We start from the raw sequence: 26,037 nt of genomic DNA on the forward strand, positions 1-26,037 counted from the left end.
CGTTTAGTTCCAAAATTTTTGGCAAAATGAGCACTGTAGCATTTTCGTTTGTATTTGATAAATATTGTCCAATCATAGACTAACTAGGCTCGAAAGATTCGTCTCGTCAATTCCGATCAAACTGTGCAATTAGTTTTTATTTTTATTTATATTTAATACTTCATGCATACGTCTAAAGATTTGATGTGACGGGAAATTTGAAAAATTTTGCAAAATTTTTGGGGAACTAAACAAGGCCCAAAAGAATTTACCTGTTTTTTCACAACGCGGTTGCTAGGATCTGATGAGGTGTGTTTTGCGTTTTTTTAACCGCCAATAATTTTTTTTTTCGAAAAGGCAAATATATTAATATAGAGGAAACCGCCAATGACTTTGGACCCGGGTTTTTTTTTCCCTCCGGTTAATCAAACTCCATGGTTACTGTTTCTCGCCGTGCGTACTAAGTTGGAGAATCCCAGCAACAAAGCGAAACTCTGGCCTTGTTTAGTTTAACCTGAAAACCAAAAAGTTTTTAAGATTCTCCGTCACATCGAATCTTATGGCACATGCATGAAACATTAAATATAGACGAAAACAAAAACTAATTACACAGTTTAGTTGTAAATCACGAGACGAATCTTTTGATCCTAGTTAGTCTATAATTAGATAATATTTGTCACAAACAAACGAAAGTGCTACAGTGCCGAAAACTTTTCACTTTTCGGAACTAAACAAGGCCTCTATATGATTTCAACATGAGCATAATAAGCGTAGTAAGTAATTGGAGCTAAAAAAAACTTTGGTTGACTAGCTAGTCGGCTAATAATTGGTTGAAAACTTAGCTACAAAATGAGCTGATTTATTAGCTCTTCTGTTCATATAAAGCTAATTTAGGCTAACTTTTACTCCCTCCGTTCACGAAAGAGTCAATTTCTAGCAAGTTTCAGACAGATTAGGGCCTGTTTAGATTGAGAACGAAAATTTTTTAGGTGTCACATCGGATGTGTCGGAAGGATGTCGGGGGGGTTTTTAGAAACTAATAAAAAAACAAATTACATAGCTCGTCAGGAAACTGCAAGACAAATTTATTAAGCATAATTAATCTGTCATTAGCATATGTGGGTTACTGTAGCACTTAAGGCTAATCATGGAGTAACTAGGCTTAAAAGATTCGTCTCGCGATTCTCAACTAAACCGTGTAATTAGTTTATTTTTTATCTACATTTAATGTTCCATGTATGTATCCAAAGATTCGATGGGATGGATGAAAAATTTTAGATGGTGAACTAAACAGGGCCTTAGTAGAGCTGCCAAATACCCATAGTACCCTCAATTAATTCACTTCCACCATTATGCAACACAGTACATGTCGACGAAAGCTGGTCGGCAGTCTACCTTGGGGTATACCCACGGTAGTAGTTTATCGGTAGACGGTGCGCAAACTACGAACTCGATGGTGACGCAAGACACGGACAAGCTTTTTATCCAGGTTCGGCCGCCGAGCTGGCGTAATACCTACGTCCTGCGTCTGGTTGTATTGATTTGTGTTGAGAGAATATGATGTGATGTGTCCTCTAGGGCACCCCTGCCCCTCCTTATATATCCTGAAGGGACAGAGTTACAAGCAAAGTATCCTATTTGGTACAAAATCTTGTAGCCTTGCGGTGCACGCCGACCAGTCGTGCGCCGCACGTCTTCATCTTGTGGGCCGAGCCACCTCTGATGGTGCGGCCCATATAGGCCCATGAGGGTATAGGGGTTTATACCCCCACAGCTAGTCCCCGAGCACCATGTATTATGATGTAACACGCCGTCTTGAGCTTCTTCGATCAGTGAGGCTTGACGTCTTCAATAAGCAGGAAAGTCGCCCAAACAGTTGCAACGGTATTTTGAGCAACTCAAAAGACAGTTGATCAACATTGACATCGAAGAAGCAGGTTGTTCGAAGAATGCATAGTGCTCTAAAAAAGATTTCTTTCCTGGTGAAGTGTGCCCACTTTACTTTTCTAAAAAGTATAGACCTCAAAAAAGCAAGCATATTCACCGCAAGGTGAAGTGTGCCCACTTAGTCCCCGAGCCTGGTAGTAGGTGACGTAGGCACGTGGTGCCAGGGTCAAAAGAAAAGTCCTCAAAGAAATTCTGAAACTGAGATGCATCGCCAGATGCATCGTACCGATGTAGTCCCCGAGCTTGCTGGAAGGCGAAGTATGAGCCTTGTAGCAAGGTCTAAAAAATTGAATTTACCAGTCCGTCTGCAATTGAATAACCTAATCGACCAGTCCCCGAGCATATAACGCTCGGTGGTCGGTACAGTCCCCGAATTCTCAAATTGGTGGGCTGGTCGACCAGTCCCCGAGCGTATAGTGCTCACTGGTCGGTACAGTCCCAAAATTCTCAAATTGGTGGGCTGGTCGACCAGTCCCCGAGCGTATAGTGCTCGGTGGTCGGTACAGTCCCAAAACTCTCAAATTGGTGAGCTGGTCGAACAGTCCCCGAGCGTATAGTGCTCGGTGGTCGGCACAGTCCCCGAGCACGGCGTAGGGACCGGTGGACAAGTCCCCGAGCGTGGTTGGGAACGTAAACGTGCTCGGTGGTCGGCACAGTCTTCGAGCACAGCATAGAGAGTAGTCGACAAGTCCCCGAGCGTGGCTGGGAACGTAAACGTGCTCGGTGGTCGGAGCAGTCCCCGGGCACAGCGTAGGGAATAGTCGACAAGTCTCCAAGCGTAGCTTGTCGACTGGGCCAAACTCCTGAAAAATAAATATAAAGAATTGGTAGTACATGATGTATAAATAACCTTTAGATAAAAAATCAGTACTAAGATAAGTTTTAGATTTTTTTTTATAAAATTAGCACGAGTAGTTAATTCATCCTAGAGCTTGTACCAGCTCTGGTCTAGCCAACAATCAGCATGAGGTGCGGAACCTAGGCATGCATAGGATTGTCAGCCACGTCAGAGAGCTACTGCCGACCACCCGGAACGCAAAGGGCGGATCTCGTGCACGTGTAGGGAGGAGTCGGAGACAGTACCAGCTCTGGAAAGCTCGTGTAGGAGAAAAAACTAGTCGGCTAAAAAAGTTGTTTTGAAGAATAATAATCTTAAAAATATTATGCCAAAAATAAATAAAATATTAGAATTGTACTTATCTTTGGACGAAAGTCTGGTCGGGAGAGTTGCTTGACTTGTTGTCGTGATGGTGGTCGCGGCTGTCGTAGCGCCGTTCTTCGCGGCGATTATTATTGCGACTCGTGGTCAGAGCAAGTAGGCCACACAACTTGGTCGATAGCCTGAGCAGGTCGGTGTCGTCGATCTGCCTCCCTTTGTAGCAGAGAAGCGGGTGACGCGTTGTCGGCGTGGTCGGAGACGTTGCTGGAGTAGTTGGAGTCGTAGCCAGCGTGGTTGAAGCCGCCGCCGACGTCGATGAAGAAGTGATTGGCGCAGATCGGATCTACACCTCCTCCGTGGTCGTGGCGGTGAAGCTGTTGAAGCTGACGGTGAACGTGAAGTCGCCCGCCATGGCCACGAAGTCGGGGATAATGACCATCTCGTTCGTCGGGAAAGTTGCACGCACACCCCCTACCTGGCGCGCCACTGTCGACGAAAGCTGGTCGGCAGTCTACCTTGGGGTATACCCACGGTAGTAGTTTATCGGTAGACAGTGCGCAAACTACGAACTCGATGGTGACGCAAGACACGGACAAGCTTTTTATCTAGGTTCGGCCGCCGAGCTGGCGTAATACCTACGTCCTGCGTCTGGTTGTATTGATTTGTGTTGAGAGAATATGATGTGATGTGTCCTCTAGGGGACCCCTGCCCCTCCTTATATATCCTGAAGGGACAGAGTTACAAGCAAAGTATCCTATTTGGTACAAAATCTTATAGCCTTGCGGTGCACGCCGACCAGTCGTGCGCCGCACGTCTTCATCTTGTGGACCGAGCCACCTCTGATGGTGCGGCTCATATAGGCCCATGAGGGTATAGGGGTTTATACCCCCATAGTACACAATGCTTGATGAGTTACGTGTTGTCTTTTCATTTACTGCAGCCGTTTACTCCTCCAGCTGAACAGTCACACATCAAAACTAACAGAATGGCGCCAAAACATTTTTTATACTAGTAGTATTGCTCCAACGAAAACTCCAAAAGGAATGGCACCAACACATTTTTATTAGAAGTGCTACTCCACCGAATATACAAGCGCCAAGTAAATGTTATGCTGACTACGAGGTGAGCCGGTGGGAGGTCTCTGGCTCAGGAATCGACTCTTTCGTGGACAAATTCTCAGACTAGAAATAGACTCTTTCAGAGACAGAGAGAGTAGATAGCTACTCCTACCAATTAATCCAAACAAAATACTACTACTCACGAGTACTAGTAAATAAATAAAACGCAGATGACGTAAATGGCAGGTCAATCTGGGCTGCTAGCCAGTAGAGCCCCATTGTATATAGTAGTACATGGAATTAATTAGGATTGTGATTTTCCCCAATACTGCGTCTAGAAATTGGTGCAGGCCACGCATCCAGCGCCCTCCCCGCATGCCTTGTTTCAATCTTTCCCCATTCCCTAGTGTTATGTTTGTACTCCTACATGTTACTAATTTGACTTGTTATCTATGCAGGTTCTTCTAAACGCCAGCTTGGGGCCCAGCTCAGCCTAGCCTAGAGGGCACTAAGCCTGCTGCCGGTATTCAGGGATGAACCCGTATCTGTCTCTAATAAATAAATAATCCTCGATGTACGCGGACTTGTTTGATGTGTAGTATGATGACTTGTTCTCCCTGCTCGCGTGCTGCTGCCTCTGGGTGCGGTTGCTGGGGTTGCTGCCTCCATGGTCGCGGCCTACTTTGCATTTTGGACTTGTGAGATGAATTATGTGGATTTTCTCTTGGATTGATGAACTGTGTACGTTGGTGATGTCTTTTATGACAACGATGCTATATATATCCGTGTCGGATGTTTGATATGCGATTGTGATATATACCTGTGATATATATGTGTGTGGTTTAGTTGGAAATGCAAAAAACAAAAAAAAAAATTCTAGAGGCTTTGCCGAGTGCAGTGACCTAAACACTCGGCAAAGCTAGGAAAAACACAACAGCCAATGTCCCAGATTTGCCGAGTCCTGGTGCAGGACACTCGGCAAAGATTTTTTTAAAAAAAAATAGAAATTTTTTAAAAAAACAGAAATATTCTTTGCCAAGTGTTGGCGCAAGACACTCCTCAGTGGGGATTTCATCCTGTTTCACCGCGTGGGAAACAACACCAGCGGAGTTTCACCATGGTAAAACTACTTCCTTCTCTATCCTCTTCGTTTCATACAAAAAGTGCAGTTTTGCTGACATGGCGCTCTAATAAATGTGCATGACATCCTGGTGAAACTCCCACTGAGACTGGGCTGAAGGTAGTATCCAGATTCAAGCAAGAGTAAAGTTCTCCTCGGAGGGAGTGGGAAACAAAAAGAAATATTGATCTAAAAAGAATCAAGAACTAGATCAGTTTGTCGACCTACGTGGACACCAGGCACGTAGCCAGCGGTGGGGCTAGGGGGGCTCCAGCCCCCCCTACCGCTGCTGGCCTAGTGAAATTTTTAGTGTTTTTCTTCTAATTTTAGACATAAATTTATAAAGTATGGTGGACTGAGAACTTTATTTTTTAGATATATTTTATGAATTTCATTATTGGTCTATATTTTTAATCTAAGACTACTTTAAACTAACATATTTTTTTATTACGAGGGATAATAGTAGAGCTAAGTCGATGTAGAATTTTTGTTCAGCTCCCCTTAAATTTTTTTCTGGCTTCGTCCCTGGTGGACACAAATAAAAAGGAATCCAATTACTCAGCGCACAGTACAGAGCAAACATGCTCAGAGATACTATATGGAAAACAAAAGTACACTGTGTACTAGAGGCCAAGTGCCGGGTGCATTTGGCGGCAAACTGCACCTATTCCAAGCGGGCTTAAGAGATCCAGAGCAAGGATTGAAGCAAAATCGAGGATCAAGGTACTAAAAATAAAAATAATAATGGGAACTTTGGAGGCAGATGGAATTTACCAGAAGAAGCGACGGCCTGGGACTGGGACGACTGGTTGGACCGGTGCTGGCGGATCCTCGACAATAATATCTGGCACTGGCACTGGCACGGCGGGGGCGGGGGCGGGGGCGGCGGCGGCGGCTACCGCGGCGTCAAACAGCGCTCGGCTGACTTGCGCGGTTTCCAGCGATTTCTCGTACTGCTCTTTGTGTTGCTGCGCCCGCTTCTCATCATTCTGCGCGCGGATCAGATACGTCGCCTGGACTACTCCATGGAGATCCTCAGGCTTGGAGGCGTACCCTCCGGTCAGCAATTTTAGGAACTTGGCTCTCCTGGAAGACGAGAAGGCGTACCAGACGATTGCGCCTCCGATGCCCGCTCCGACGACCAAGGCGGCCACCAACCCACCGCTGATCCCCGCAGGATTGATGTTCACCATCAGAGCCGCTGGGTTGGGGGTGAGGGAGAACTCAGGGTGAGGGGGGGTTGGGGACGCGGTTGTGGGTGAGCTCGCTCGGGGGCGGGGTTGAAGCTTATCATCAGCCACCATTTCCATTACCGGCTTCGATTCCGTCTGCAAGGTTCCCCACCTGCCTGTTGCCAAACAAGAACACGAGCGAAACTTCAAGGTAATAACACTTAAGCTAAATGAGGAACGAAGCGAGAAGTCCTGGTGATGAGGCGTTGGTGCGCTTGTCTTACTAAACTCGGCAACATGACGCCTCTTCATTTTCCAACTGAGGCTAAGGGGTTGGTGCGCTTAGGGCCGTAGGCGTTGGTGCTTTGTTATCCAGCCGGCAATGGCAAGGTGGTGGACGGCGGGCGCGGGCTGCCCCATCATTTCACTTCTCCAATTATTTGTCAGCATTTTCTTAAAAAATATACCAGATCTATTTCAAATTACATAGTTTTTCTTTCATCCCATTTTTGCAATATCGTATTTCCATGTCAAGTACAACACTTATGTTTTTATTTTCTTCCTAAATTCATTTGAAAAAAAAAACCTTTCTGAAAGAACACATTTGAAAAAACATCTTTTAACATACTTTAACCCAAACTGAAATTATTATTTAAACTATAATACTTAAATACCTTTCATATCGAATCTTGCGGCACATGGCATGTTACTACGTGTAAAATAAGGCTCACCCTGAAAACCAAAAAGTTTTCAAGATTCCGCGTCACATCGAATCTTGTGGCACATGCATGAAACATTAAATATAGACGAAAACAAAAACAAATTACATAGTTTAGCTGTAAATCACGAGACAAAATCTTTTGATCCTAGTTAGACACAGACCATGGAGCAAAAGCAATGCTACAGCAGCCAAGTTGAGCACCGGCCGCCGCCGCCGGTGACGTTTCAGTCGCAGTCAGAATTTGTCTCTTGATCAGTGGCAACTTGCGCTCGCTGCGTGCGTGCTCGTTCCTTCCTGCTGATCGCCAACGCTGCTGTCAGAGCTGTGCGGGTGATGAAAGCAACCGGCAAAGACAGCAGCGTGCTCCCTCCCTGCTTCGCTTCGGAATCGTAATCGCGTGTTGCGTGCACGGAGAAAGAGAATCCGAATCCAGTCGATCCTGTCCGTCATCCTCGGGCACTGGCGGAGCCACCGCCCGGCCACCCCGGGCGGCCGGCCGTGCTCTTCGCTAAAACGCAAAAGAAATTTTCTTTATATTTATATAGCAATCTATAATTTTATAGTTAAATATTTTTGTTTAATGAGAATTATTCGGACTTCTGAAATTTTCTGGCTTCGCTACTGTCCTCGGACATTATTAGTGTTCAGACCCGAGACCGTGGAGCTGCCTCACACCCTCACTGGACTGTTCTCTATACTTGAGAAGATTACGATCGATCGCCTGATGATCCGCGCTCTCACGCACTTGTTCAAGCTTTACTGTACTCCTAGGTACCAACGAACTAATCACAGAACGGCTCCATCTGTTTGAGGTTACGCCATGAGAACTAGGCTGTCAGCCTGCCACGACCGGGCACACGAGGCGTTGGTGTTTGGTTTCCTCAACTAAAATTTAAGTCCTATCACATCAGATATTTAAATATATGTATGAAATATTAGATATAGAATAAAAAATAACTAATTATACAAATTGTGACTAATTTACGAGCCAAATGTTTTAAGCCTAATTAATCATGATTCGATAATGTAGTGCTACAATAAATATGTACTAATAAAATAATTAGGCTTAATTAATTCGTCTCATGAAGTACTGGCGGAGTCTATAATTTGTTTTTTATTATCCGAACATCCCACACAACACTTCATTTAACATTAGAGGTAACACTTGTTAAACTTGAGTCCCTACATCCAAACACTCTCGGGCTAGAAGAGAGAAGGCAAGCTGAGCGATCTCTTTAGGATAAAGGAGAGAGAGAGCGCTTCCGGTAGTCCTAAGGTGTCTTCATTGGGGTTTTAAATAGCTAGCAAGAAGGATTGTCTAACGAACTGGCTAACGCCGAGCAAAACGCTAGGCTGATACAGTTCCTTATAAGACATGTGTGATGTGTCTCTCTCTCTCTCCTCTTTGCATGTTGTGCATATTGCTAGTTTTTTTTATTGTTGGTAACGATTTGAAGCAGTCGAATTGGAATCTCACTACGCCGCACAACATGATTAGCCGCTGCTCCAACTGCCCGGCAAGGCCCGGAGAGCACGACACTTCTTTTGTTATCGAACCGGTTGAGACTTTGGAGAGCGCGGCCCATAAACAGAGGAGATTGAATGTCCAAAGACTAATGGGCCAGAATGTACTCTTAGGCCTTATTTGGATGCACGTATATCTACTGTAAACCACATGTATTGAGGTGTAAATCCACTCCAATCCACCTCAACATATGTGGATTAAGGTAAATACATACCCATCCATACAAGCCCTTAACCTATTTATTTAATCACAGTCTCCTCCTCCGGTCGATATCCCACATCACAGAATCAAAATAAAAATATCATCACTCGCAACAACTAAGCAAGATTGTAATGAACAGTAACAAGTGACCAAGCGACAGTGACTTTCATTTTACAGAAGCCAAAGTTAAGCCTACCATGACCTCTACCAAATCCCTCGGGTGTAAAAACTTCCACTTTGAGATCAACTAATTCATTACCCTGCCATGCCCTGACAAAAACCTTCAACTTCCCCTTGCGTTCAACGGAAACAACTTGCTGTGAAAGCTCGATCGTGCTGTCAGCGGTAACAGGCACTTCATAATCTCCAGAATCAAGTAATACGACTTCCTCACCAATGCTGTCAGTACAAACAAAAAATTCACTGCGGTAACCTTGATAAAATTTAACAAATACTGTAGCATTTTCGTTTTATTTAACAATTAGCGTTCAATGATGGACTAACTACGCTTAAAAGATTCGTCTCGCAAATTATCCTTTGACTGTTGCTTTAGTTTTGCAAATAATATATATGTAGTACTTAATGTATGTGTCTAAACATTCGATGTGATGAGTGATAAAAATTATCACGTGGAATCAAACAGGGCTAGTGGATTCAATTGCAGTGCGCAAATGGTGATTTAGAAGATGAATTTAAGAAAGTGACTGTAATAATTGGTGCGGCATGATAACTTGTTTGGGTAATGTAAGGGACGAAGTTGAGTCAGAAAAAAAGTTCGATAGTTTGTAGAACAAATTTTGCCTAAAATAAAAAGTTTAATAAGGACGAAAATGATTATTTAATAGTTCTAATGAAATAGAATCCAAAAGAAAAACTTACACCGACATAAAAAGAAAATAAATAGCATACAATTGTGTTAATTAAATTGTTACAGATACTCCCTTCGGTCTGGTTATAACTTATATTAAAACTTAGAAATATAAAAGTTATAAAATACATAAGTTGTGCTATTAAGTTTTAGTTATAACATATATGTTATAAGTACTAAGTATACACAAAATGTATTAAAATAAAGTTCTTCGAAACATATCTAAGTGGAGTCTAGTTTTATTTGTCTCGCCACATAAAAAATACTGGTGCAGACGAAATTGAAAATGGATATACTATAGCAATTTTAAATAAATAATTTTATTTTTTAAGGTAACATCAGGACAAAATCAGCGGATGCTCCCACATTATGTCAGAGTCAAATTGTTAGCTGAGTTCATTTTAAATGAACGACCGCCATTGTGGAATTGACGCGTTGTTTCCATCCGGCGAATTGGCGCGTTGTTTCCATCCGCCGGACCGGAAGAATTCCGGGTCGTCAGTAGCTCACTCCCATGCCCCAACTCAGTAGCGATCATCAGTACATACACACCCACAACCGTTGCTCTCCCCTCCATCGCCATCTCACCGATGGCTTCAACAACGCTGCTACTTGTCACGGCCGTGGCCATCATCGGCAGTGCACGGTGCTTCGCAGCGGACACCATCACCCCCAACTCCGCCATCTCCGGCGGCCGGACCGTCGTGTCCAGAGGCGGCAGATTTGAGCTGGGCTTCTTCTGTCCAGCAGCAGCAGGTGGTCACAGGCACAGCAGCACCAACACGGCCTCTTGTCATAACTACTACGTGGGAATCTGGTACAAGAAAGCCGTGACGCCGCGTACGTCCGTGTGGGTCGCGAACAGAGCCGCCCCGGTCTCCGACCCCGCGTCCTCTCAGCTCGCCGTTGCGGCGGGCGGCAACCTCGTGCTCACCAACGAGGCCGGCAAGCTCGTCTGGTCCTCGAACGTCGTCATCTCCGGCAGCAGCAACAGCCTCAGCGGCACCGTGGCTGTCCTCTTGGACAGCGGAAACCTCGTCCTCCGGCGCCACGACGGCGGCGAGGTGCTATGGCAGAGCATCGACCACCCCACCGACACATGGCTCCCAGGAGGCCGTCTCGGCATGAACAAGATCACCGGCGACGTGCAGGCTCTCACTTCTTGGAGGAGCACCAGTGACCCGGCTCCCGGCATGTACTCCCTTGGAATCGATCCGAAAGGGGCCAGCCAGTTCTTCTTGTCCTGGAACATGACCGTGAACTTCTGGAGCAGTGGAGAGTGGACAGACGACAGCACATTTGCCGGTGTCCCGGAGATGACGTCGCACTACAAGTACAACTTCGAGTTCGTCAACACCTCGAACGCCAGCTACTTCCACTACTCCCTGCAAGATCCCACGGTGATCTCCAGGTTCGTCGGCCAGGTGAGGCAGATCATGTGGCTGCCGTCCTCCGACGAGTGGATGATCATATGGGCGGAGCCGCACAAGCTCTGCGACGTCTACGCCATCTGCGGCGCGTTCGGCGTCTGCGACGACAAGAGCGTGCCACTCTGTAGCTGCCCCGCCGGCTTCCGGCCCTCCTCCGTCGAGGACTGGGAGCTCGGAGACTACTCACATGGCTGCCGCCGGAACAATCCCTTGCACTGTCACAACAGTTCGGTGCGCGACGACGCCTTCTTGCTGGCGCCAGGTATTTCCTTGCAGAGTAGCTCGTCGTCGTCTGCAGCTGCAGGAGCATCAGCATCAGCATCGTCAAGCGCTCAAAACTGCAGGTCAGCGTGCTTGAGGAGTTGTGACTGCAACGCTTACTCCTACGGCAGTCGCTGTGCTCTCTGGTACGGTGACCTGCTCGGCTTGTCTGCCATGGACACGACAAGCAGCAGCACGGATGATCTTTACCTCCGGCTGTCTGCCATGGACGTGCCCTCGAATGGCCGTAACAGGACGGTCGTCGTCTTCGTCTCTGTTGCCTCAGCTGCGTCCATCTTGTCTGTCATCGCGACCGTGCTGCTTGTTAAGATGTTTAGGAGAAGACAGAGGAGCATAAGATTCATGCAAGCAGCAGCAGAAGGCGGTAGCCTCGTGGCGTTCAAGTACAGCGACATGAGGAGGGCGACCAACAACTTCTCGGAGAAGCTCGGCGGTGGCAGCTTCGGCTCAGTGTACAAAGGTACGTTGTCCCGTGTCGGCGCCGCCATCGCCGTGAAGAGGCTGGAAGGCGTCCTCTGCGTCGGGGAGAAGCAGTTCAGGAACGAGGTGCGCACCATCGGCAGCATCCAGCACGTCAACCTTGTCCGCCTCCGCGGCTTCTCCTCCCACGGCAGCGAGCGCCTGCTCGTCTACGACCACATGCCCAACGGCTCACTGGACAGGGCGCTCTTCGCGCCGGCGCCGGCGCCGGCGCTGAGCCTGTGCTGGCGCGCGAGGTTCCAGATCGCGCTCGGCGCCGCCCGGGGCTTGCTGTACCTCCACGAGGGTTGCCGGGACTGCATCATCCACTGCGACATCAAGCCGGAGAACATCCTGCTCGACGTCAACCTCGTGCCCAAGATCGCCGACTTCGGCATGGCGAAGCTGCTGGGGAGGGATTTCAGCAGGGGGTGCTGACGACGGTGAGAGGTACCATCGGGTACCTCGCGCCGGAGTGGATCTCCGGCGTGCCCATCACCGCCAAGGCCGACGTGTACAGCTACGGCATGGTGCTGCTGGAGATCATTTCAGGCCGGAGAAACGCGCGAGGCTGGCCGACCACAGAGCAGGAGGGGTCGTCGCTGTCGGGGTACTTCCCGCTGGTGGCCGCGACGAAGGTCAACGAAGGGGAGGCGCTCGTCGGGCTGCTGGACGAGCGCCTGCGCGGCGACGCGGACGCTCGGGAGCTGGAACGCGCGTGCAGGGTGGCCTGCTGGTGCGTGCAGGACGACGAGGCACACCGGCCGTCGATGGAGCAGGTGGTACAGGCGCTGGAGGGGGTCGTGACTCTGAACGTGCCCCCGATTCCGACGTCGCTGCAAACAGGAGCATTCGCCGGCGATGCCGCGTTCGTGAGTACGCCTACCAGTGCCTACTTTGACGGCCTCTGATGATCCCCTCTATAAAACAGTAGTTAGGGCCTTTCTTTTTATCGAAACTTGATTATTATAATCTGAAGTATTCATAGAATGATTATAATTAGGATTGTGAATTGTAATTATAATTATGAATTATAATAATCAAAGTGTTTGGATTAATAGAATATGGTGATTGATTATGGCTGGTTAGAGTGATAAATTTCTACCTTATCTTTTATATTTTGGTAAGTTGGACAATTAGTTGAAGACAAGTTGCACCTTTAAGATCTGGTCTGGATTATAAGAATTATGTTAAATAAGGCCTTGTTTAGTTGGGGCACGAAATTTTTTTGGGTGTCACATCGGATGTTTCATAGGATATCGGAAGGAGTATTTGGATACTAATAAAAAAACTAATTACATAACTAGCCTGAAAACTGCGAGACGAATTTAGTAAGCCTAATTAATCTGTCATTAGTATATGTGAGTTACTGTAGCATTTAAGGTTAATCATGGACTAATTATGTTTAAAAGATTCGTCTCGTGATTTTCATCCAAACTGTATAATTAGTTTATTTTTTTATCTATATTAAATGCTCTACACAGGTGTCTAAACATTCGATGGGATGGGTGAAATTTTTTTGGATTGGGAACTAAACAAGACCTAAGAGTTTTGATTATAATAATCAATTATGTTAATTAAGAGTTTTGATTATAATAATGAATCATATTTAGACCAAATTTTGATTATATTATCTGATTATTATAATCGGAGGACCTTAGTTTGGCATTTACCTTAGTGCAAATTAAGGCATGTGTCTGTTTTTCTTTTTGTGTCAATATCTGAAAAATGAAATGCTAAAAGTAATCTTGTAATAAATACTGGACACATTTGCTTGCAAAATTTTGTTACATTTCTCCTGTTATTTGTTGTTCATATAAGATATAGTTTTGCCATTGTTTCTACAGACTTTGTAAAAACGCATTTGCAAATCCTGATTTGCTGGTTGTTGTAATTTTTTTTTAAAAAAAAACAGTCCAACAACCTTTGTTCTTCATTTTCCTTCTTTTCCCCAATCGTCATCTCGATATACTCGCTCTTCATCTTTCCCCGAGCCGCTCTGCTCTGAAATGCTGCTAATAAAACTCAAATACTGGTATGATTGAAGATGTGGCCGGTCTAAATGAGCTAATTTTAGGGAATCTATCGTGGTATGTTACTATTTGAGAGGCAAAGTCGATTTGGAGAGCCGACCGATTTCTTTACTTTTTTTTATCAAAATTTATGGAGTTGCTCCAACTGTACTAGTTTGCTATCTAAGATTATTGACTAAAAATTAAGGCACTTGAAATATAGCAATTCTACTTTTCGGGAAGAAAAAGAAGAAACATAGAGAATGAAATAGTTGTTTCTTTTACATTACCTAAAAATACATTTAAAAAATTGAAGTCCTAGTTTTATTTTGGAGTTGAGAGTAAGAAATACCAGCCAGCATAAAAGTTTGTGCATGCCATTTGAGATGACCTACCAAATGAACTATGCAGATGGTCCGACTTGAATGATACTGAATATTTTGAGGATACAAAAAAAAATTAAAGGATTATGTTTTCCGGGTTTCAAAATTTAAGTGAGGAGACTTACCTTTTTTCCCCCCAAAAAGAATATATTCATAGTTTAAGAAAGAATGCCAATATATGAAAATAAGAGCTGGGGAAAATCTTGAGGAGGTCCTTAAAAAAAGATGAAAAGTCTGATGTTCATGTTAGTCAACTATATATAGAGTTGAAATTTCTTTTATGATTTCATTCCTAAGTAAAGTGTGGGCCCTCTTGAAATCTTTTCCCCCATGCAAATATTGCACACAAAGTTTTATTGATCATTCCTCTTACTGTTGCATCAGCGAAGAGAGGCTTTTGTAAGTCTTACTTGCATTCTATGATGACACAAAGCAAGATTTAATAATTTGGTCAAAATAACACTTGAGAGTGGAATGCTAGAGAAAATTAATTTATGAGTATAAGGCCTGTTTGACACGGCTTCTCCAACGGCTTTAGGAGCCGTTTGGAGCCGTTTTGTCCCAAACGGGATAAAATAGAATGACTTTATTAATGAAGTCCCTAAAAACATGCTCTCACAGAGCTTTAGGTGTGAAAGAGCAAAAAATAGTGGCTTCTCCCGGTTTCACCTTATCTTATGTGGCGTTCTGGGAGAGCACATTTTAAGGAATGAGCTTTTTGCCAAACGGTTCACCAAAATGACTCCAGCTCCACCGGTAGAGCTGTTCATGGAGCTAAAGTCCAAAAAAATAGCTTCACTGATGAAGTGGAGCCGTGCCAAACGGAGCCTAAATATTATTATTTTACTTTGTTGCGGCATATGGTCTATTCATCTTCAATGGAGAAGCAATATCTAGAAATCGCTACAAGTTTCTTTTCAAAGAACTAGTTGCTATGGTTATCCATAGTGCAAAGAAGATATATTTTCCCCTGGATCAAGGAATGGATAGAGAACTTTGTGTAATTTTCTTCATCTTCTTTGTATCTTTTTTTTTTGTTTCTTGAATGTTTTATTTCAAAGAACAGTAAATACTGTTGTTCAAGTAAAATTATGCAACCTAGAGTTAAATGGTTACTATTCTTGATATGTCCCATTGTTAGAAAAAAATGTAATACATTTTAGCATATACAATTATTATCGTTGTATTTTTCTAAGCTAGAAAGTGCTCATTTTATAGTTTGAAACAAGATCCAGGTTTTGCTGGTATGCTCTGTGTCTGTCTATGACTAACATCATCTACTACTGAAAAATATTACTTTCTGAATCTCAAAAGTCTTGATGTTTTCGTATTTCTAGAATAGATTAGTGATCAACCAAAACTACCCATATATATACTTCTATTTATTGAAGATGAACTATGATAATTAAAGAATAAGCTAAAAGAAATACATGGAGAGATATGCAAACCGCAATTACAACGCCCTGTTCTTTAGAATACTTTTTAGCAAACAATCAATATTTTACTCTCATAATAAATTACCATAAGTAACAACATAAACGAAATTTCAGCGAAGGGAACGGGGACGCCAGAAGTCACAAGTACCGGAGTACATGGTTTCTCCTATCAGTCCGCGAAGGCTTGCAGCGACGTCGGAATCGGCGGCACGTCCACGGCCACGACCCCTTCCAGCGCATGGACCACCTGCTGCATCGTCGGCCGGTGCGCCTCGTCGTCCTGCACGCACCAGCGCAGGCCACCCTGCATGCGCGTTCCAGCTCCCGCGGGTCGGCGTCGCCGTGCAGCCGCTCGTCCAGCAGCGCGACGAGCGCGCCTCCCCTTCGCTGACATTCCTCGCGGCCACCAGCGGGAACTACTCCGACAGACGCCGCGCCCATTTTCGTGCTCCGTTGTCGCCCAGCACCGCGCGTCCATGGCAGACAACTGGAGGTGAAGATCACCCATTTCCTGCCATGTCGTCGACCGGTCGCTGCAAGTTGAGCAATGAGCAGGTCACCGTACCACAGAGCACATCGTCTGCCATTGCAATCGCAACTCCTCAAGCACGCCAACCTGCAGTCTTGTGCCCTGGATGTGGATGCTTCAACCGGCGTCGACGGGTTTCCCGGCAGAGAAATACCTGGCACCAGCAAGAAGGCGTCACTGTCCTTGCCACTGTCACACTGCAAGGGATGGTTTCGGCGGCAGCCGTGTGAGTGATCTCCTAGCTCCCAGTCCCCCATGGAGGAGGGGCGGAAGCCGCCGGCGGGGCAGCTAGCTACTGAATATTGGCTCGCTCTTCTCGTCGCATGTTAAACCGAATCCTGTGCATAGTTGAGTTGTAATTTAGCTCTATGTAATCCTAGGCAGTTAGTTGATTGATGCAATTGTGTAAGAGCCGGACTCGTGCTGCGTTCACGATGAGGTTCGGAGTCGGTACTCGCCACGACGCGTATGATATTCGTTCCCGTGCTCAAGACGGGCGCGGCGCAGCGCGAGCGCATTGTGGCGGGGGACCCTGGCCATTAGGCCTATAAATAAAGAGCATTGTGTTCAGGTCTGGTCGCGCCATAGCGGCTAAATTCAATCTGTGTTCTTCGTGTTCCTGCCTTTGAGCGAGCTAGAACGAAGCTAGGTTAGCCAAGCCGAGATCAATCGTCGTTTGTCGAGTTCCTGATCGCGATCGGTGATTAGCGCCAACACGTGGTATCAAAGCCGTTTATGCAATACGACGGTTCGGTAACACCACCGCGTGAACCAGCGAAGAAGAAGCGAGTCGTTCCCCGGAGGAGCCCAGCGCCGCAGAAGATGTCGACATCGCCGCAACAACCTTCAGCAATCGAAGAACGTGGTGACCGCGTCCGCGAGAGTTCGCTCCTGTGGCCAATGTTGACTCGATCGAATTATGCCGAGTGGGCGATGATGTTGCAGTGCAACTTTGAGACGCTCGAGATCTGGGACACCATCGAGCCAGGTGGTGCTAATGTGAAGAGAGCTCGGGACAGGCAGGCCATGGCAGGTATTCTGCGGTCGGTGCCTTCCGAGATGTGGCAGATGTTGGGAGCCAAGAAGAACGTGAAGGAAGCTTGGGAGGCCGTGAAAAGCATGCGGATCGGTGCAGATCGTGTGAAAGAAGCCAATGCCCAACGTTTGTTGAAAGAATTTGAGAATATCAAATTCAATGATTCGGAGTCAGTAGATGAATTCGCTATGCGAATTGGAGCGCTGGCGGTCGATCTACGTACATCCGGCGAGATTGGGAGGCTAAGAATTGTTATCGACTTATGTCGAGTCCATCATCATCCTTCAATGGTGGAAAGAAGGGGTGGAAACCGAAGGAAGGCGGCAGCACTGGTGGGCGTGGAGACCATGTCACTAAGAAGGATGGCACCGTGAAGTACACTTCGGAGGGAACCCCAAGGCGTAAAGGGCGTTGCAGGAACTGTGGCATCTATTGTCACTGGAAGGAAGACTGCAAGAGACCCCAACGCAAGGAACGCAAGGAAGAAGCTAATGTTGCACAGGCAGATCACGAGAACCCCTCGTTGCTCCTGGCCACAGTTGATGCAGCGCAGATTGACCGATTTCCAGTCGATGTCAAGCAACAGGAAGTGCATCTGCATGAGAAGAAAGTGTATCCTGAAGATTGTGATGAAGTCAGGAATGTCTGGGTTCTTGATACAGGAGCAAGTAATCACATGACGGGCAGACGTGAAGTACTCTAGTCATTAGACACATCTGTGCGTGGAACAATGCGGTTTGGTGATAGCTCACTGGTGAACATCGAAGGAATAGGTTCAGTTGTGCTTCAGACCAAGAACGAGGATCATAAGGTGCTGATAGAAGTCTATTACATCCCTAGATTGAAAAGTAATATTGTGAGTCTAGGTCAACTGGAAGAAGGAGGATGCAAGGTGGTACTAGAAGACGGGTGGTGCAAAGTGTTTGATTCCAGGCGATTGTTGCTGGCTCGAGCACCAAGAGTTAAGAACAGACTCTATCTGTTAGAAGTACATGTCACTGCTCCAATTTGTCTGATGACCAAGACTGACGATCAAGCCTGGTTGTGGCATGGCCGATATGGTCATCTCAATTTTCGAGCGCTCCGTGAGCTCGGTGTGAAGGGGATGGTTGAAGGACTCCCGATACTGAATTGTGTGGAGGAAGTCTGTGATGGCTGTGCATTAGGAAAGCATCAGAGACAGTCGTTTCCACAGGTTGCAGGATATCATGCAAAGAAGCACCTTGATTTGCTCCACATTGATCTATGTGGGCAGATCAAACCCAAGACAGCAGGAGGAAAGCATTACTTCTTGTTAGTTGTGGATGATTACAACCGCTACATGTGGTTAGAACTTCTGGAATCCAAAGATGAAGCTTACAAGTGTTTCAGGAAAATAAAGGCATCAGCTGAGACAGAATCGGGTGTCAAGTTGAGGGCATTCAGAAGTGACCGTGGCGGTGAATTTAATTCACTTGAATTCAAGGAGTATTGTGAAGATCAAGGCATCAAGCACTTCACAACAACCCCGTATACACCACAGCAAAACGGAGTTGTGGAACGTAGAAATTGTACGGTGGTCGAAATGGCAAGATGTCTGTTGAAGAGCAAGGGGCTTCCTGCTGAATTCTGGGGTGAGGCAGTGACTACAACAGTTTATCTGCTTAACCGTGCTCCTACCAAAAGTTTACAAGACAAAACACCATATGAGGTGTGGCACAAGAGGAGGCCGAAGGTGCATCACTTGAGAACTTTTGGTTGTCTAGTACATGTCAGAAAGGTCGGACCCGGCATCAGCAAGCTGTCTGACAGATCAACACCAATGGTGTTTGTTGGCTATGAAACTGGTACGAAAGGTTATAGGGTCTTTGACCCTGTAAGCAGGAAACTCCACATATCTCGTGACGTAATCTTCGAGGAAGGACGGGCATGGGATTGGAAGAAGCAAACTAGAGTCGATTCGGTAGACTCAGGCTTTAGTGTGGAGTACTATTCTGTTGTCGGACATGAAACAGTACCCAATGCAGCAGTGCAGAATCAGGAACCTGAAGCAGCTGTGGGAGATCAATCCGGTGCAGGTGAAGCGAACTGGAACATCAACACTGATTCACAACATGGCTTAAATCCATCTACACCACAGCAATCGGCTCCTGCTCAAATTGAATTTGCAACACCACAGTCTGGGGAGTCACATGATTCAGAAGGGGTCCCGTTGAGATTCAGAACCCTTGAGAACATATTCGACACAACTGAAGAGGTGGGTGATTTCGAGTATAGTGGTGTGTGCTACTTTGCAGCAGAAGAACCAAGAAGTGTAGATGAAGCACTAGGTGAACAATGTTGGAGGGAAGCAATGTTGTCAGAGATGGAGTCCATTGAAGCTGACAGAACTTGGGTTCTGTCAGAGTTACCTACAGGCCATAAAGCAATTGGGCTTAAATGGGTCTTTAAGGTGAAGAAAGATCCACAAGGCAAGATCATTAAGCACAAGGCTCGGCTGGTGGCAAAGGGGTATGCTCAGAGAGAGAGGGTGGATTTCGAGGAAGTCTATGCTCCCGTTGCTAGAATTGAAACAGTGAGACTCATGATAGCATTGGCTGCTCAAAAGGGTTGGCAGATACATCATATGGATGTTAAATCGGCGTTTTTGAATGGTGATCTCGAAGAAGAGGTGTATGTACAGCAACCTCCAGGTTTTATTGCCAAGGGAGGCAGCAGTAAAGTACTCAGGTTGAAGAAGGCCCTGTATGGGCTTCGTCAGGCTCCGAGAGCGTGGAACTCAAGACTGGACAAGGAATTGCTCAAACTCGGCTTTGAGAAGAATCCATTGGAACATGCAGTATACAAGAGATCACACAAAGAGGGTTATCTTCTAGTTGGCGTGTATGTAGATGATCTAATCATCACTGGTCCAAGTCTTGCAGACATTGAAGCTTTCAAGAAAGAGATGATGAGAAGTTTCAGCATGAGTGATTTAGGACTGCTGAGTTATTATCTTGGGATTCAAGTGACACAAAAGGGAGGTGTGATAACACTTTGTCAGAGTTCTTATACTCAGAAAATTCTGGAGTCAGCAGGTATGAAGGGCTGTAATCCTTGTCATGTGCCTATGGAGAACAGATTGCTGACAAAGAATGACAAGTCTCCTCCAGTAGATAAAACAAAATATAGAAGTGTCATTGGAAGCTTGAGATACTTGGTAAATACAAGACCTGATATTGCTTATTCGGTGGGAATTGTAAGCAGATACATGGAGGATCCAAGAGCGAGTCATTGGGCAGCAGTGAAGCAGATACTAAGGTATTTGGCAGGAACTGTAAGTTATGGCTGTGTGTACAAGAAGCTGAACAAGTCTGAAAATAAATTGACCGGCTACTGTAATAGTGATCTAGCTGACATTGATGACAGGAAAAGCACAGGTGGTTCAGTCTTCATGTTAGGGTCAAGCCTGGTGACTTGGTGCTCTCAGAAGCAAAGAGTTGTTGCCTTATCATCATGTGAGGCAGAATATATTGCTAGTGCCAATGCAGCTTGTCAGGGTATCTGGCTTAGCAGGCTTCTGGGTGGATTGCTCGGCATACAAACACCGAAGGTGAGGCTCCTAGTGGATAATAAGTGAGCAATTGCGCTGAGTAAAAATCTAGTTCACCATGACAGGAGCAAGCATATCGACACACGGTACCATTTCATCCGTGAGTGTGTTGAGAGAGGAGAAGTGGAGATCGACCATGTTGGTACGGCTGAACAATTAGCAGATATCCTGACTAAAGCTCTGGGACGCGTCAAGTTTGAAGAACTGCGAGGAAAGTTAGGAGTCGTCAAAGTGCAGCAGGATTAGGGGGTGAAATGTTAAACCGAATCCTGTGCATAGTTGAGTTGTAATTTAGCTCTATGTAATCCTAGGCAGTTAGTTGATTGATGCAATTGTGTAAGAGCCGGATTCGTGCTGCGTTCACGATGAGGTTCGGAGTCGGTACTCGCCACGACGCGTATGATATTCGTTCCCGTGCTCAAGACGGGCGCGGCGCAGCGCGAGCGCATCGTGGCGGGGACCCTGGCCATTAGGCCTATAAATAAAGAGCATCGTGTTCAGGTCTGGTCGCGCCATAGCGGCTAAATTCAATCTGTGTTCTTCGTGTTCCTACCTTTGAGCGAGCTAGAACGAAGCTAGGTTAGCCAAGCCGAGATCAATCGTTCGTTCGTCGAGTTCCTGATCGCGATCGGTGATTAGCGCCAACATCGCAGACGCCTAACGCGCCGCAGACAGCGTAGACGGCGTCGCAGAGCTGGTGTGGCTCCGCCCAGATGATCACCCACTCGTCGGAGACGTTAAAACACCCTCTTTCATTCAGATCGATCGTCTACTTTGACTTCCGCAGAGCCTGATAGTTGACCATATGCATGGAACGAGTTTGTTTGCGCTCCGTCCATGCCCCAAAAATAGAAACGCGACTCTCTTCCCCCTGAGATAGAAACAAAACATGCTCACTGCGAAATTTGCCGTCGCAACCACGACGCCCCCTCTTATTTTGGCTTCATCAGAGTCAATAATGTTCATGCGGACAGACACACATGACACATCTATCTGAATAACGCAAGCCATGCACGTTTTTTAGGAGCATGCGCAGTAATGGAAATATTCAATTCAACCATATATGCACGCCCAAAGCGTGTGCATGGGGTGCTTCAGTTTTTAGGTGCCCCGAAGCAAGCGCTCTCCTCTCCTCCTCTCAATCCCGGGAGTAATACGGTTGCTTCCCGCGTTGGCGATTCTGGCAAACCATGCAAAGCAACACACATATACGTACCTCTCCCAGCAAGCAAGCAGCAGAGGACAACGCAGAATTCCGACAACGGCGTATGCTCACCTCCAGCTCCAGCTCCCCAGCCATTTCAAACAACTCGATCTCTTGAGCTCTTGGTTCCGTACCATCTCATCATCCTCGATCAGTTCTGCACGCCTCGCCATTGTCCTCCGGCCAAGCCGCAGTTGGTCGATCGCCTCGATCCTCCGGTGAGCGATCGCTTCAAGAAACGTGCGTGCACATGCACGGCCGGCGGCGGCGCTAAATATAATAGACGTCAACAATTTTGCCGCCGGGGCCGGAACGATGATGCTGCGGGTGCACCGTCCTCTTGGCATTGGCAGCATGCTGCTGTGCCACCCTTTCTCGGCCTGCCTCGTCGGCAGCAGGGCGGCGTCGGGCGGGCGCCGCCGGGGGGATAATAATAATGGGTGGCCGCCGCCGGAGCCATCGGCGAGCACGTGGAGGAAGCCGGAGCCCGGGCGACTGAAGCTCAACTTCGACGGGTCGTCGAGGCACGGCGGCGCGTCGTCGTCCAGGCGGCGCGCGAGCATCGGCGGCGTGTACCGCGACCACGAGGGCGGGTTCGTGCTGGGCTACGCGGAGCGTATCGGCGCCGCGACCAGCTCCGTGGCGGAGCTCGCCGCGCTCCGGCGCGGGCTGGAGCTCGCCGTGGCCAACGGCTGGCGCAGCGTCTGGATCGAGGGCGACGCCAAGACCGTGGTCGACGTCGTGCGGAGCCGCGCGCGGGTGAGGGTGCGGTCCCCGGAGGACCTCCGCCTGTGCGGGGAGATCGAGAAGCTGCTGCCGCTGCTCGACGACATGAGCGTCTCGCACGTCCGGCGCCAGGGCAACCGGGTGGCGCACGGCTTCGCCAAGCTCGGCCATGGCGCCGCGCGGCCCAGGGTGTGGCGCGACGTCCCGCCCGACGAGGTGCTCAGGTTCCTGCAGCGCGACGCCGAGGGGAGATGATGTGATGATCTCCGTCCCCATGCGCGCGCGTGCATTTCTCTTGTGCAGTTTGATTGGCGGTCGAGATCATGCATGCAGTTGCTGACTTTGTACAGAGTTCTGATTGTACGTGAACACCAGCTTGGTTTTTCTTTTTTTTTTTTGACAAATTGTCAACCGAGTGACAAAACACATTAAAACACTTGAATCTACCAAGCAAACTAAATCGAGTGTCCCAAGCCTCTACAACACTCGATTCCTGTAACCACAAGATCAACATCTAAGAGCAACCATAATGTAGCGGCAAAACAGTCCATAAAAATAAAATACTTTATGTCAGGTAGCTGAAACATTATGGAGGTAGTCTATATAGCAATCTATGACAAACAGAATCTGTCTAGTGGACTTTCGGTTGTTTCTGTCCCTTGCCAACAACCGGTTATTTCAAGGACAAAAAATAACCGAATTCTATGGTGTCAATTATTCAGTTGTTTAGTCAATTAAAAACAATCAGTTATTTAAAAAAGACAAAACAACCAAAAACTGCAGGCTTAGAGCAACTCCAAGAGAGTTGATAAAAATGGATGGTTAAATTTAAGATTTAGCCAACCTCTAAAATAGAAAATCATGTAAAAAAACAAAAATCTCCAACAGTCTTTCTAATACGGCAAACCATATGGCTAGCGGGACATGCAAGCTATATTTACCATGCGAGAACTCCGGAATAGATGACTTGCTATTTTATCACTTCAAAACACCCAATTATCTCAAACTATCTCAATCTACTCAGATTGAAATAAAAACAAAATCACAATCTACTCGGACCCAATCACAGCAAACACAGCAATGTCACTTCAAAACACCCAGTTATCTTCAATCTATCTCAAACTACTCAGATTGAGATAAAAACACAATCTCAATCTACTCAACCCCAAACACCTAACAAATCATGGTTTTAGAGACTATATTTCTTCAGATTTATTAATTAATCTGTATGCATGTACTGTGCATGCTGAAAGCTATGCTTGAAAAAGAACTCTTTTGCAATCATGCAGAACAAAAATGCCATTTCTTTAGACAACAAACACAAAATGCCATTAGCATGCCCTGTGCGGGGATTCCAGAACAAAGGTCACATTCGGGGGTGTCATAGTAGCAGTAGCTAGGAGGAGGAAAATTGAGGATTGAGATGAGACAAACTGGAGCCAAATCCATTCCCCAACTACTACCATCTAAAATTTGGCACTGACTGAATACTAAATTGAAACCAAACTAAGAGGAAACTAAAAAAAGAGAGACAGACAAAAAACAATAAACTTAACTATCAAATGTTTCGGGGATTCCAGGTATGAACTAAACCTAAGCTGGAACTACGACTGAAAATACATCCTAATAAACTAGAGCTCTCTGAACTGAAAAAGAAAGACAGATTCTCTAAATTAAATAGGTGAAGCTACAAAGGGTATTGCTAAAATGCCAGATGAGCAATAACAAATCAAAAGCAAAGGAAAAAACAAACAAGACAACTATCAACTAAAAAATACAAAACTGAAGGCCATTATCTAATCATGGTACACATCTACTCATGGTACACAGCAACAACAAAACATATTCATCACAATAACCAAGAAAATTGAACTCAGCGTGGACAAGCTCCGATCAATCATGGAGTGGCGGAAAAGTGCAGCTCAAGTCGCAGTTGCCTCAAAACCAGTACCAACAGCTTTGGTTGAACTTCGCACCCTCACAGTGCTAGAACTCACAATTAGCTCCCTGCAAGAAAAAGTGCAAAAACTCAAGCATGATGCACAGAGCAAACGAGAATCCGATCAGCCATCAAGCAAACAAATAAATCAAAAAACTGAATAATCAATGGATTTCAACAATGGAAAAATGAAACATAAAAATTGAGTTGTTATTGAAAATGAGAATTACCAAAGATAAACTAAATACTTAAACTAGATGACTAAATACTGCTGGAAAGCTGAAACTAGATGTCTGGAAACTAAACAACTAAAGTTCTGAATACTTAAACAGATAAGATAAACATTCCCTGAATAACTGAAACTAAAAGACTCATTAATACCTTTCAAAAGCAACATACAGAAACTAAAAATAGAGTACTGAACACTGAAGGACTGAACCTGAACCTAAGATCTCTCAGTATATGTCCAGTTCAGATTTCACATGAATGATTGTGCTCACAGAAACTGAGAGATGTTATTGACAAAATGAAAACTGAATATTTATGTATAATAACAGATACTAAAAAATAAGATGTTGTAACAAATACTAAAGACTAAATACTGAGTGATACTAAATAATAAAAAATGACATATACTGACAGACAGTGATGACACACACTGAGACTAATAAATTATACTAAAATCAATAAATACATATTGCAACCGGTTACTGAAGCAACATAAAACAACCGGGCAATGCATATCATTTTTTAAAAACCTAAAAATCTGATCCATGGATAATTCATAAGAACAATTAGCGAATAGTTTGCTACAACAAGCCGCAACAACTTTGGCAGCTAAAAAACAGCACTCAGATCCCCACAACACCTACCATACACAAATAGCAATGCCCCTGCAATCAATCAAAAAAGAATCGAAAACCTAGGAAACAAAAGAAAAGAAAGACTGAAAATTGAGCATACATCAACCACCCAGATCTGGGAAAAACTGAAATTGAGCCGAACAACAAATAGAACTGCACTATAACATAATTTAGTTATATAAAGCATCAGATAGGAATTCTTCCATTCAGATAGGAAATCAAAGCATTGCAATTTAGCAACAGCATACAAGTTTACTATAAGATAATTTTCATAACCTCTAAAATTTATTTATTGCATGCAACATGCATAACGGTAACCAACAAACCTTGAGTTACTTAAACTGAACATAGGAGCACTAAACTGATGTGATGCAAAAATAAAATTCAAGCTCGAGCAACTAATTATGAACTACCAGA

At 45.7% G+C, this 26,037-nt stretch overlaps 2 protein-coding genes, 1 long non-coding RNA gene and 1 pseudogene across 5 annotated transcripts; 2 read left to right on the forward strand and 2 right to left on the reverse strand.

The window, feature by feature from the left end:
• Positions 275-6,817, reverse strand: LOC110430911. 3 transcript variants are annotated; one of them, XR_002448346.1, is made up of 3 exons: positions 6,371-6,805; positions 6,038-6,303; positions 275-493 (listed from the first exon to the last, which is right to left on the reverse strand). XR_002448346.1 is itself a non-coding variant. In XM_021449118.1 (3 exons), the coding sequence occupies exons 1-3, from the start codon at positions 6,745-6,747 to the stop codon at positions 484-486; spliced, it is 612 nt and encodes a 203-aa protein (XP_021304793.1). In that variant the 5' UTR covers positions 6,748-6,817; the 3' UTR covers positions 275-483. The 3 variants fall into 3 exon arrangements, 2 of the variants coding, with proteins under 2 accessions (XP_021304793.1, XP_021304792.1); XM_021449118.1 differs by having other exon boundaries at positions 6,038-6,611; positions 6,720-6,817; XM_021449117.1 differs by having other exon boundaries at positions 6,038-6,805.
• On the forward strand, positions 10,253-12,832 carry LOC8061632 (annotated as a pseudogene).
• LOC110430750 lies at positions 20,583-21,194 on the reverse strand. The gene is made up of 2 exons (XR_002448113.1): positions 20,979-21,194; positions 20,583-20,897 (listed from the first exon to the last, which is right to left on the reverse strand). It is a non-coding gene; the product is annotated as an uncharacterized LOC110430750 (long non-coding RNA).
• Positions 21,825-23,301, forward strand: LOC8083307. Its single transcript, XM_002437422.2, has one exon. The coding sequence runs from the start codon at positions 22,408-22,410 to the stop codon at positions 23,071-23,073; it is 666 nt and encodes a 221-aa protein (XP_002437467.1). The 5' UTR covers positions 21,825-22,407; the 3' UTR covers positions 23,074-23,301.

The sequence above is a fragment of the Sorghum bicolor genome, chromosome 10, assembly GCF_000003195.3.
Source record: "Sorghum bicolor cultivar BTx623 chromosome 10, Sorghum_bicolor_NCBIv3, whole genome shotgun sequence".
Taxonomy (NCBI): Eukaryota; Viridiplantae; Streptophyta; class Magnoliopsida; order Poales; family Poaceae; genus Sorghum; species Sorghum bicolor.